Genomic DNA, 12,900 nt, shown 5'->3' with positions numbered 1-12,900 from the left:
CTGTTAAAAGTGGCCGTTGAGATATTTAGATTGTCAAATCAGCTTCCTATTTGAAGCTTGATTAATGACTGAATAACTTCACTCCTACTGTATTGTACATTTAATTAGTGGATGCTCAGCTAAAGCCATATATTTTGGCAAATATTTTTCAGTTGCACTTTTTTATTTCACGTTTGTATGTGAAAACACTGTTATTTCTCTACAATCTGAGGCTTAAGCTACACTACATTTTCAATGAATTTGAGAACTAGAAAACTGTCTTTGATTTGGGTCCCGGCTTGTAATGAAGGAGGGATGGAGGGCCCCGAAGCCAGACCAGTTGAGAACCACTGGACTAGAATGTATGTTAAACTGGACAGAGGATTTGTGATCTCTTCCATAGTTTTTGCTGAACAGTGGTTTTGTAACGTATTTTTCCTCAGACTGCAGGGTGCCATATAGCCACACAGGATAAATGCCCACCTTTTGTCAATCACTGGTACCAGAACCTTTGGGTGATCAACAGGGGGAGGTGCTCAGTTGCCTACAGATGTTTGCGTCAATATCCACATACTCCCAATTTAACAGACTGACTCACTTTTGGAGCCAGCCTCCAGCGGTGAGTGGATAAACTGCAGATCTCGTTTCTTCTGGCCTCAATATGGAAGTAAAGCCTGGTTTATACTTCTGTGTGGCAGCTACGCAGGTAGGCATCGCACCGCGCCTACACCATCTATGGCATTTATACTTGTGTCATTGTTTGAGTTGCTCTATAATTAAACCACACCTAATTAGTAATGCAGGTTATTTTTCTGCATCAAAGTAGCTCAGAGTGCAGTGTTTCCTTTTGTGTACTTCATGTATGTAGCTCAGATCCAATAAAAGTTTGAACAGCATGAAAAGGCTGTCCTTAAATGGAGAAATATCCTTAAATTCACTTCTGTAGGCAACAAAAAGCGTAAATCAACCAGCTGCCATGTTAAAAATAATCTTTAATGTTCTGGGTCAAATTGACAACAGCAGCTTAAACCTACAAAACATGACATATTTGTACCATTTACTTTGTTTACAATATGTAACATCCGTCAATAAAACATCTCACAACTGATCCATCTTCTATACATCCAGTTTATTTTGTAGATATAAAGTATTTAAAGGTAACTGCCTTCTTAAGCGGCGGCTGGGACGGAAATGAAACATAATCAGTCCATAGCATTTAACAATAAACAACCAAATAAATCATTTCATAAAAGCACCAAAGGGGAAACTTTGTTTTAAATTGAAAATCTGGAGGCATATTTCATGGAAATGGATCCATAGGACAGATATTGGATCAGTTGGTGGACCAACTGACCGATCCGATAAGGTGACAATTGAACAGAAAGTCAACATCCAACCGTATTGCGCTCCGACAGAACAACTTTACCACAAGAACCTTCATAACATAATAATATTAGTAGTATTTCACAAGTGACTAGTGTGCATTTATTTATTCAATAGTATTTAATACTTGTAGTGAGTCAACAGGGTTAAACTTCTGCAGAACTTAAGCTCCTCTCTTACTTTTATGTACTTCCATTTCAACTTGGCTCAAGACATCTTGCTTAATGATGACAAGTAATGTGATGAATTAATGAAATGTAATTAATATTCCAACAGCTCTGTAATTGTGAATTATTATAACCAGAAACTCAGAACTAAACAGCAGAGGTGAGAATAATGAAAAAAGACTCAGTGCCATCAGCTGAGACAGAACATGCAGAGCTGTGTGATATGTGGTGATAAAACTAATCTAGATCTAAATAATGATAACATAAGTAGCATTAAAACTGGGCTATGAAAGAACAAACTGTTCAGCTCGTTGTCACTCAACAGATAAAGTGGCAGCGCTGCTGTCTCGTGACGTTTTCATGTTAAACCGTCAAAGTTTTGGTCAAAACTTGGCCAAATCAAAAAACTGTATTTGTCTTAGTTTACTGTGATGAATAAAATGTTAACATAGCACAGTTTAAAATGCAAAATGTCCTGAAACAAGCCTCCACTGATGAGCAACCAACCAGATAGTTAACGAGTTTAAATCATATAGTGGCCAATTAAAACTCCCGACTGGCAGGAGTGAAGTACATTCCAGGAAGTGAACGTCAAGACTCAGATTCAGTCATCCGGCTTGAATTCAAAGGCAACCGGACCTGCTTTGTTGGTTCTTGAAGATGTGTCACCGTTCATTGAAAAAAAGGCTGTTTCACTTCTGACTGATGAGAACAGAGAACACAGAGGGGGGGGGGGGGGGTCTTTGTGGAAATGAGGGAAACACTGGGAAGGTGGCCTCATGTATCTCTCCCGAATCTCCTCCCTGGGAGGTTTGACCGGCTGGCAGTTTCATCTCGTAAACGTGAAGGTCCCCACCAGCCAGCCACACCCGAGGAAGGCTCCCGGACGAGAGGAGAAATGTCTCAGAGAACAGAGGAAACCTGTCCAGCTGACTTTTATTCAAGGACAGGGCTGATGCAACCGTTTGCTTGCTGGCATTAAAGACAGCAGCGGACGACTGGGGGGGGTTACTGTGTGTGCTTGCCCCGATTGTTGCTCCACCTCTTCAGCCTCGTGGCCTCCAGGGTTGTGGCCGTGGAGCTGCTCGTCAGCGTCTCTACTGCTCTAATAAAACAGTATCTGGACTTAGTCGTGTTAGTACTTGCTAATTCCCACTAAATTATCAGAAGCAACACAAATACTTTACTGCAAACAAATTAATTAAATTCACAACACGAAGGTTATGCATACTAAAATGTTGGTGTCTTTTGGGTTATAAAAAGCAGATCAACAATCAAATCCTCTGTAAAGTGGTTCATCAAGAATCCAAAATCTACTCTGAAAGATGCAAAAAGAGTGTTTCAAAACAACCCGATGAAGGCACGTGAATGATGAAGCAAAAACGAGATTTGGGCTGCAGCTTCTTCACATCCTTCGGTATATGTTTTTTGTTTTTTTGTGTGTCAACTCATACCTTTTCTTATTTGAGCCACCTTCTCCTCAAGGATATCTTCAAGTCTTTCACTCTGTTCGTGTCTTTTGAACTCCAAACCATCACCAGACTGGATCTCGTGTGGTTTAGAGTTTTTGCTTCTGGACTCCACACAGCTGATCCTTGAAGAGGTTCTCCCATCTTTCCTCGGGACCTTCGGTCGTCCCGCTTTCTTACTCGTCTGGTCCGCGGTTAACGTGCACTCTTCGGGCTCCTCGAACCTTGCGCTGGACTTCCCGACAGGATGCAGAACGTACGGGACGCAACACGGACACATGGTGCGCTTCCTCGTCCGCCCCACTCTCCTCGTGCTGGCGTTGATGTCCCTGCATGTCTGAGTTTGGGGATGGGCCGGTCCGTCCTGTGACCTGGGGTTGTCATTTTCATCTGGGAAATCCTCATCTATTGGTTCAACGTAGCTGACCACTGGTTCAGACTCAGAGCAACGCGTTTTGCTGAGGGAACTCTGGCCCAAAGACCAGCAGTTCTCCTTCAGTCTGGAAGGATGTTTTGTGTTAAGTTTGGAAGGGGAGCTTTTCAAAGGTGTGACACTTGCGTGCGGAGATGTGGACACCTTGTGTTCAGTTTGCACTTTCACACTAGGAACATTGACAGGATCGTGGGAAATGTCTGTCCAAATGTCGTGAAAAGAGAGTTCTTTCTCTTTTAAACCACTTGCTTCCTCGTCGTCTTCTGCCAATCGCATGGACTCTGTGTGCAGGAGATCTGCAGAGAAGCACCCAGGTCCTGCTTCATCAATCTTCTGCAGACAAATTCTCACATCAGCTGTGATCCCAAAGATGTTCCTCAGCAGGCGGTCTGACATCTGACAGGGCTCTGACAGCAGCAACATCTGCAAAGAAAGAAAAAATGAATTTATGAGTACAGGTAGCATGTGCAGAGCAGACTGAGTTTCTTGGTTGTCAGATACAAACATCTCCCATGTACAAAAATCTCATCGGAATAGTGGATTTTGTGCCACTTTTCACTCTGAACGTAATCAAAGGACAGGAAACCAACTAGCAACCACCGATTAGTTAGTCAATGTCAAACTTCATAAGCAAAGACTGTCTAGTGAATGTTCATCTATGTTCAGTGTTTTTTCTTCATACTTGACACCATGTATTGTCTAGCTTAAGTTGTATAGTAGGCGGGAATTAATAAGCTCTGCTTCTGCCTGAGCCTTTTTCAGTCAAATTGTAATATTTGTCTCTTCCTTGTTGCCTTGAAAGGTATATATGGCTGAAATAAACTTAAACTAACTAACTAAACTAACTAACCTTTAGTTTATTTAAACTGCACTCAAACGGCACTGTTGTGGCTCCGTGAGCTACGTCGACTTTAATGCGCATCAAACTCAATTACAGACTCTGGGAAAACATGAGTGGCAGACAGCAGCCTGGAAGCTCTCAGGACAACACACAAGTCAGATGCATAAACCTCAGCGGTTTCACGCCATCATAAACTGGCTTTCACTGTTATTTTCAACTATGGCTGGATACAAAAACTCTTCTTTATCATATGCATGATGCATGTTTTTGCACCACAACTCAATGAAAGAAACATCAAAGAGTCACAGTTTTACCCAAGGTCCATGGTTTCTGTTTGTACATGTATTTCCAGCACCTGGCCCCAAGCACGGGCTGTACACCCCCCGCCGCCTTCCTGTGGTAAGAACAATCCCTGCAGCAACGACTGCTAAACCGACATCTGTCCACATCCTCTTGCAAATGAAACAAACAAAAAAGTTTTACGTGGACATTTGATATGATCTTGCACTTCTTACCCTGAAGCTGATGAGCAAAACTGAAGATGACAATGTTGGACCAGATAAATTAAAAGGAAATGAAATTGCTTGAAAACAAACTAGAACAAACTCGAGTGGCATTTACAATATTGCATAATCTTTTCAGGAAGAATTTTTTTTAAGGTGAGGGAGGAGTCACATGACAGGTAACGAGAGGCCAGGCAGACTGCAGCTTCAGCGGCTGCTAGTCTTGTCCCAGCTCTACAACCTGGCCAGGGTTCTGGAGGGAGCATGCGAGTTTGGTCAGTCAGTCCACGTGTCACGACACCTTGGCGAAGGCATACGACCATGTCCCTCAGGGTGTCCTGTGGGAGGTGCCGAAGGAGTTTGCTCACAAGTGAGGGAAGAATGGAGCAGATGATTGACAGGTGGTGATAGTTTTGTCACCTACGGTCACGAGTTATGGGTCACTGTTTCCCCAACCATTATATTGGAGGCCACCTCCCTCCTATGACCAACCTGTCACCACCAACATGATCTGCCGCGTGTATTTCTCTATCCATAACCATTTACAATATCTATATAATTCAGAGGCTACCAGAAAGCAGAGAAATACAGCATTGTGTCCATATGAGTCTTGGAACGGTTTTCTGAAAGAAGACAAGAGCTTTTCAATTGTGTGGGACGACACAATTGGCATTATGGTAACAATAAACTGAGTGAGGGAAGACCGACGCACAGCTTTAAGTAGCAAGAGGGAGCCAAGGAGCACAACAGCCGTCATTGTGCAGTTCTATTCAGTTTTGGGGAGAAATATCAGAGATGTTTGATGTTGAATCTCAGGAAAAGCAACAAAAACTCCCAGCATCCTATGGTGGTGTGAGACAACGATGTCCTCGTGGCCTCAGACAGTCGACTCTGTCTATACTTGTCCTGTTTGTATGCTTTAATTACTTTTTAATTTAGAATTCTTCTCTTCAAATATAAAACTTTAGGGTCCTTGCATCTTCTTATCTTAAATACCGCATACAGATTGCAAATATATAAAATATTTAGAATGAATACATCAGTTACATAAATCACAAATGTCCAATTCCAGTGCTCGCAGCCGCCGTCCCGCACATTTGAGACGTTTTCTTGCATCATTAACAGACTTGTGCAGACCTTGATGACAAGCGTGATCAAGACATTTAAATCAGGTGTGAGCATCCAACATACAGGACAGCAGCCCGCGTGGCCTGGGATTGGACCCCCCCCAGCTCCCCTAGGTAAAAAATAAATTGACTGAACTACTTTAATTGTTTCCACATTTCATTTTCTTATTCTTTCACAGATGCAATATTTTATTGTGACAGTGCTGTCATCACATAGAAACATTCCTATCAAACACATCACATCAGATTAAATTGTGCCCCTACCTGGGGTTCTGGAGCGCTCGCCACGGGTTCTGGAGCGCTGGCCTCGGGTTCTGGAGCGCTCGCCTCGGCACGTTCTCCTCTGTCCTCGGGATCTGCTGGACTTCCCGTTGTTGCACCCACCTCCAGATGGTCTCTCTGCTGGGTGGAGATGCTCCGCTGGCTCTTCCCGTTGGCGTGGTCATCTTGTCTGATGGGGATGCTTTGGCCACCAACTGAAACGTCTGCTCTGCGGTTGGAGCCACTTGAGGTCATGAGTGTTGTTTTCTCTCCGGGTCCCATTGTTGTTTTTAGGATCACCTCTTTTGCCGTGCTGGACTCGGCCTTGGGTGGAATATATGACACAAATATGACGTTATCCTCGTCCAGTTGGGAGGCTTGTTGAAGTTGATCCTCCTGAGCGTCGTCGTCGTCGTCACAAAGATCAATCACTTCATTTGACTTATCTAGTGTTCTGAGCTCTGGATTCGTTTGAGGCGCAGCTGACTGCTGGCGAGGAGAAGGAAAGACAACTTTGTTGCCCTCCGAGCTCTCTCTTGCAGCTGTGGATTTAGACGTTAAGCTGCCATTTTTGCCCACAAAAAACACCTTCCCATTGCACACCACCAAAGCATTTTCTTGTCCTTGCACATCCTTGCCATGAATTGTTTGAGAGATGGTCTGCCTGACAGCATTCCCTCCCTCGGTCACGGATCGAAGGATCTCTGAAGGGGAAGATGGAGAATCAACAGGTCTCAGGTTATCAGGGGAGGAGTTGTCCACCTCTTCAATAACCCACCTGGTGGGGCTGTTGGGCCTCTGCGAAACCTTTGGTATTAGTCTCAGCTGTGGTTGCACTCCCTTCAGAGGGACACATGCCGTCGGATTGGGCGTTTTGGGGAGCAGTTTGACTGCACGGGTCGTTGAGCCACTGGGTTCAGGAACTCCTTGTCTCATGGTAGTGACGGGTGACACGAGGACCACGCTGGGTGAGCTTGAGTACGCCGAGGAGTTGGCTGATGAAGTAAAGATCTGCTCCTTGATCGCTGGAGGGAGCTCAGATGCCGGGACTCTCTGGACCTGTGCATTGGGGGGAATCTGCAGGTACTGTCCTCTAGGAAGCGCTGGAGATTTCACCGTCACGGGAAGTTCCCTTGGAAGTCTGATCAACTTCCCCAGAATTGTTGAAGGGTCTGCCATCTGAGAAACTTTGGTCGTTAAATTTGAAGTTTGCTTCTGCATGGGAGGCTTGTTTAGCGAGTTACTGAGGACAAAGTTGACTTTATTGGGCAAGTTGTTCACGAGGGAAAAGTGGTTCCTGACAAATCGTTCAGTTGTACAGTGACTCCCTGCTTCCTTTTCAGCCACGAGGACAGATCCTGAGGTATTGTTCATGGTGACAGCTTTCTGTGCAGCTGAATTTGTCTGGGTCATGCTCATCTGAGTCGGGATAAACCGCCCATTGACCATTTGGACAGGAATCAGTTTCATTATGTTCTTTCCGTCGGCTCCAACCGCAGGCATCGCCTGGTAGAAGACACCAGTCCCACTGGGGCAGAAAACAAACAAAACATAGCAGAGAAATGTGAGCAAAAAACAGGATATAAAAAAAGGACAGGTAGGTAAGGTGTCTTTGTTACTCGGGTGGTACCATTCCCAAACACTGAAGCTCTAGACATTTACAAAATACCATGGCCCTAAGGAGTGGCTCAGTGTTCTAGGAAATATATTGATCTGCTGTCTGATGTGAAGGTGGATATCAACGGGCTCTTTTCACAGCAATGTCTCCTGCTAAGGTGAACCACTCTTACAATTTGAGCCCAAATTAATCCTGGAATTCATCTTTGAATACGACAGCAGCATCAGTGATGGAAGCATGAAGAAAATAACTGGTTACTCAGTTTATTCAGCACAAAACAAATCTGCACCTAGACAGGAGTGACTGAAGTAATCCAACAAAAATTCAGGCCATATCTGTCAAGTCTCCGTTTTGGCCAGGAAACTACCATATTTTAGCCCTCTTTCCCGCCATCCTCCCATATTAGTATTTTCCCATAAATTTCCCGTTTTATAACATAAGAGTTAGAGCTGGGTATTGTTAAGAACCTCACAATTCAATTTCGATTCTTTAGGTTTCGATTCGATATCGATTCGATATTGATTTAAATGCTTCGATATCGATTCAGTAAGACTCAGTGCTCAGTGAGTATGGAGTCCGGGGCCCTCTGCTAAGGGCTGTCCGGTCTCTATATGATCGGAGCAGGAGTTTGGTTCACATTGCGGGCAGTAAGTCAGACTTGTTCCCGGTGCATGTTGGACTTCTGCAGGGCTGCCCTTTGTCACCGGTCCTGTTCATAATTTTTATGGACAGCATTTCTAGGCGTAGCCACAGGGGCCGGAGGGGATCCGGTTGGGGAACCACAGGATTTCATCTCTGCTTTTTGCAGATGATGTTGTCCTGTTGGCTTCATCGAACCGGGACCTTCAGCATGTGCTGGGGCAGTTTGACTCCGAGTGCAACGCGGCAGGGATGAGAATCAGCACCTCCAAAACAGAGGACATGGTTCTCCACCGGGAAAGGGTGGTGTGCCTTCTCCGGGTGGGTGGAGAAGTCTCTGGTGGAGGAGTTCAAGTATCTCGGGGTCTTGTTCACGAGTGAGGGAAAGATGGAGCGTGAGATTGAAAGACAGATTGGTGCAGCGTCCACAGTTATGCGGTCGGTGTACCGGACTGTCGTGGTGAAGAAAGAGCTGAGTCGAAAGGCTCTTGATTTACCAGTCAATCTACGCTCCCACCCTCAACTATGGTTATGAACTTTGGGTAGTGGCCGAAAGGACAAGACGCAGATACAAGCAGCCGAGATGAGTTTCCTCCGCAGGGTGGCTGGACGCTCCCTTAGAGATAGGGTGAGTAGTTCGGTCACTCGGGAGGAGCTCGGAGTCGAGCCGCTACTCCTTCACATTGAAAGTAGTCAGCTGAGGTGGCTCGGGCATCTGTACGGAATCCTCCTGGACACCTCCCTAGGGAGGTGTTCCAGGCATGTCCCACCAGGAGGAGACCCCGGGGAAGACCCAGAACACTCTGGAGAGACTATGTCTCTCGGCTGGCCTGGGAACGCCTCGGACTCCCCTCGGAAGAGCTGGAGGAAGTGTCTGGGGTGAGGGAAGTCTTGGCATCTCTGCTAAGACTGCTGCCTCCCGTGACCCGGTAACAGATAAGCGGTAGAAAATGGATGGATGGATAAAAACATTCCTCTGCCTCTCTAAACTGAATCGTCACTAGCCTTGTGAGAACTGTCACCTACTGTAACCTGGGTGGCCATACCTGCGAGGTTAGTGGTGACAACAGAAACAAACTCGGAACAACAAATCAGAGAGATGGATGGATGTAACAAGAGAGAAGGCATTTCTGGTAGTTATTTTAGATTTCTTGTAAACCTGTCTTAAAATGTAAGGACTACTGGACCTCGGTTGGGCTGGTGGTACAGCGCACAGCGAGTGAAGGAAAATTTCCCTTATTTTCAAATCCAAAACTTGACAGGTATGATTCAGGCTGGTATCAGCAATACCGATTCGATCACCGACAGATGTGCAAATACACATAGTGTGCCCAGTAAATCTGAAAAATGGGTGTATTTTAGATACAGAAGTATACTGAGGTAGCAACCTCATTCACAATATAGCTGAGCTATTACAACAACAGAAAAAACAGTGTTTAAAAAAGGTGTTTCCATCACTAAAAAAAGATCCTACATAAAATAATAAAACCATTAAAATAGACAAGAGAATAATAAACAAAAAAAGGAACTACTATAAAAATGAAAAGTAGTTCCTACCAGAGGCGTGTCATTTAGACAAAATCTGAATAGCTTAGTTACTTTCTGCCGTATTCCTGTTAATGATATACATTACAATTTATGACTTAAGTATCAAAAGTATCGATATTTTCATCTGAGGCTCGATTTTAAAGCACACATGGTCTGGAATCGGGAGTATCGATATTTCAGTATTGATCCGCGCATCACTACCATCTCCTGCCCTTCTTACGACGATATACTCCCATGTCTGGGGGGGGGTGTAAATCTGAACTCCTCAGACCAAAGACACTTCCATCCTTTAGTTTCCCCAACCGATAAGCTGTTTTCTGAAGGCTACACGGCTGTGTTGTATCCATATCTTTTGGGAACGCTCTCACCATCACGATTAAATGTTTATTATGTCTCAATAAACATTTAAGTCCTCTCCTACTTCAACTTTGACCTCTCAGGTTTTATAAAAAGGTGCTGTAGTTTTTAACCCAGTCTAAAGTTATTTTATGAAGACCATAGTGGTTATTGTCCAGGCAGAAGTGTATTTTGATGCCTTTTCTGGGACATGCAATCTTCAGGAGATGTTATGGGCAGAAATATGTGCCACTAGAAACTGAATAATTTATATTTGAATTTGAATTGCTCAACTTGAATAATTGCATTAAAAACTGAATCTGAATCACATAATTTGAATTTGTATTGTTTAATTTGAATCATTGCACTGAAAAACTTATTCTACATTCAGTTCTCACAATTCAAATTCAGTTCTTGCAATTCAATCTTATCCTATGCCAGACATCCGGGTCTTCTGGAGGAAGAGCAATCGAGTGCAGATACAAAGAACTCCTTTTCACATAGCCTACTATAACCAGTGCTTAATTTGTCAATGAAGAGGTCCCGGAACATCCTTTCCCCCCCCCCCCCCCGGGAAATTTTTTGAGCATAATGCATTTAAATGCATCAATCTGGTGCACTTTGGAAAGCTAGAATAACAATAATAGGGTGTCTGCTGCCTTAACTTATCTTGGAAACATAGCTCCGGACCTTCTCTACCCGGTTAAACTTATTCTTCCCTCTGTTTGTGTGAGAACAGAGCATTCACAGCCTTCACCGCTGATTGGCTTTTTCCCGTACCTGTCTCTGTCTGTAACCAATCAGATGGAGCTGTGGGCGGGACATTGCTGCAGAGTGCAGTGACTGCAGGCAGAGAGATGCGGCTGCATCAATCCCAAAATAACGCCGTTTTAAATTGTACAAACACAATATTGGTATCGTTGGAAAGGGAAAAATGTCCTCTTAATTTTGGGGGGGCTGAGATCAAATTTGGGGGGGCTTCAGCCTGTTTTTTTATTTGTAGTGAGAACATAATCCACAGCAACCGACACAAATCCATTCATGTGTATGTGCTCCGCGGCGCAAGGAGCACATTGATTGCCCTCATCGCCGCTTGTTGCTTTTCTGATTCGTTTTGAAGAATCATGCAACTCTTCCTTCTTTTTGAAAAAAGACAGTTAATTCAGCTGTCTTTTTGACATGTTTGCGTTGTTCGCTGCTGGCTCCCCAGATATAATTTCCAAAGTTTTTTTGGTCAGGGGCGTGGTTTGCTGGCCCATCTTTTCATTGCATCAACAAATCTCCGACTCTTTCAAATGACGTTAAATCTTTATAAACAACATGAAATGCTTGGGATTTGTTCTGTAAATGAATTTATGCATATTATTATTTTTTATACATTAAAAAAAAACTTTTTTATATTATTATTGTTTTATATATATACGAGAGGTGCCGGATCTGCCCAAATAAGTCCCGGAACGCAGGGAGGCCAAAATCGAGAGGTGCCGGATCTTGTTCCGGCAGGATCCGGCACAAATTAACCACTGACTATAACCTCTATTTTCTTTCAACGACATAAACGACCAATGGGAGCTAGATATTTCGAAACCTATTGTGTTTTTCTCCATTCTGTGTAAAAAGTGTAGATTTATATCTTGCCGTTTTGTAGAAAAAATTCTATGGCTATGTGAAAAGGAGTTCTATGTATCTGCACTCGATTACTCTTCCTCCGGAAGACCCAGATGTCTGGCACAGTGAAATTGAAATTGAATTGCAAGAACTGAATTTGAATTGTGAGAACTGAATGTAGATTCAGTTTGTCAATGCAATGATTCAAATTAAACAATACAAATTCAAATTATGTGATTCAGATTCAGGTTTTTAATGCAATTATTCAAGTTGAGCAATTCAAATTCAAATATAAATTATTCAGTTTCTAGTGGCACATATTTCTGCCCATACGATGTCCTCACTTTTAAGACTTCCGTTTTATGCCCCATTCTGCTTTGTAACACGTTCCTGCACAACAGTGCGCTCATTTAGTTTGAATTACACACACTTGCAGAGTAGATTATGCCACAGGAGAGCGGGTGAGTGGATTAAATCCCGCCACCACGGTGTTTTGACCTAATTTAACAGGGACCTGAACCGACCGAGCCCGGAATGCTGCAGCTTCTCCACTCGCTCACACCACACATTTGTCCACACGTGTCAGCTCCGCCACCGTACCTGTGAACCGCGTCCATGTCTTTTGTCTGTAAATGAAGCAGTGCTGATAATAATGTTCCCGGCCAGCCTTTAGACGCGGGGAGAGCCGGGGACGGGCTAATTCCTGGAGTGTTTACTTCACGTCCATGACTCCGAGGGGCGGTCTACGGCGCGGCGGCCCCTTTGTTGTGCATGTTAAGGTATCATAGCGAGCCTTCAGCCTCGCCACTGCTACTGATGGTTTAATATAACGCATGTGTATTCCTATTAACAAGTATTTTGAGTTCACATTTTATTCCTGGCGTCTCGCACCGCCGGAAATGCTTCGCTTCCCTCTCGGCTTCCGTTGTTTCGCCATTTTCTTTGGTTCTGACTTCCGGTTAGTGACGCTGTTTTTATTGTAAAAAGG

General features: G+C 44.0%; 1 protein-coding gene across 1 annotated transcript; it reads right to left on the bottom strand.

The window, feature by feature from the left end:
• Nucleotides 1-888: 888 nt before the first annotated feature.
• On the bottom strand, nt 889-12,825 carry lrif1 (ligand dependent nuclear receptor interacting factor 1). The gene is made up of 3 exons (XM_061735614.1): nt 12,513-12,825; nt 6,167-7,691; nt 889-3,854 (listed from the first exon to the last, which is right to left on the bottom strand). Exons 1-3 carry the CDS (start codon nt 12,527-12,529, stop codon nt 2,973-2,975), a joined length of 2,424 nt encoding a protein of 807 aa, XP_061591598.1. The 5' UTR covers nt 12,530-12,825; the 3' UTR covers nt 889-2,972.
• Between the last annotated feature and the right edge of the window lie 75 nt (nt 12,826-12,900).

This window comes from Cololabis saira, chromosome 12 (genome assembly GCF_033807715.1).
Source record: "Cololabis saira isolate AMF1-May2022 chromosome 12, fColSai1.1, whole genome shotgun sequence".
In the NCBI taxonomy this organism is placed as follows: domain Eukaryota; kingdom Metazoa; phylum Chordata; class Actinopteri; order Beloniformes; family Belonidae; genus Cololabis; species Cololabis saira.
The sequence above is the reverse complement of the archived record's forward strand: the minus strand, read 5'-3'. Positions and strand labels throughout refer to the sequence as shown.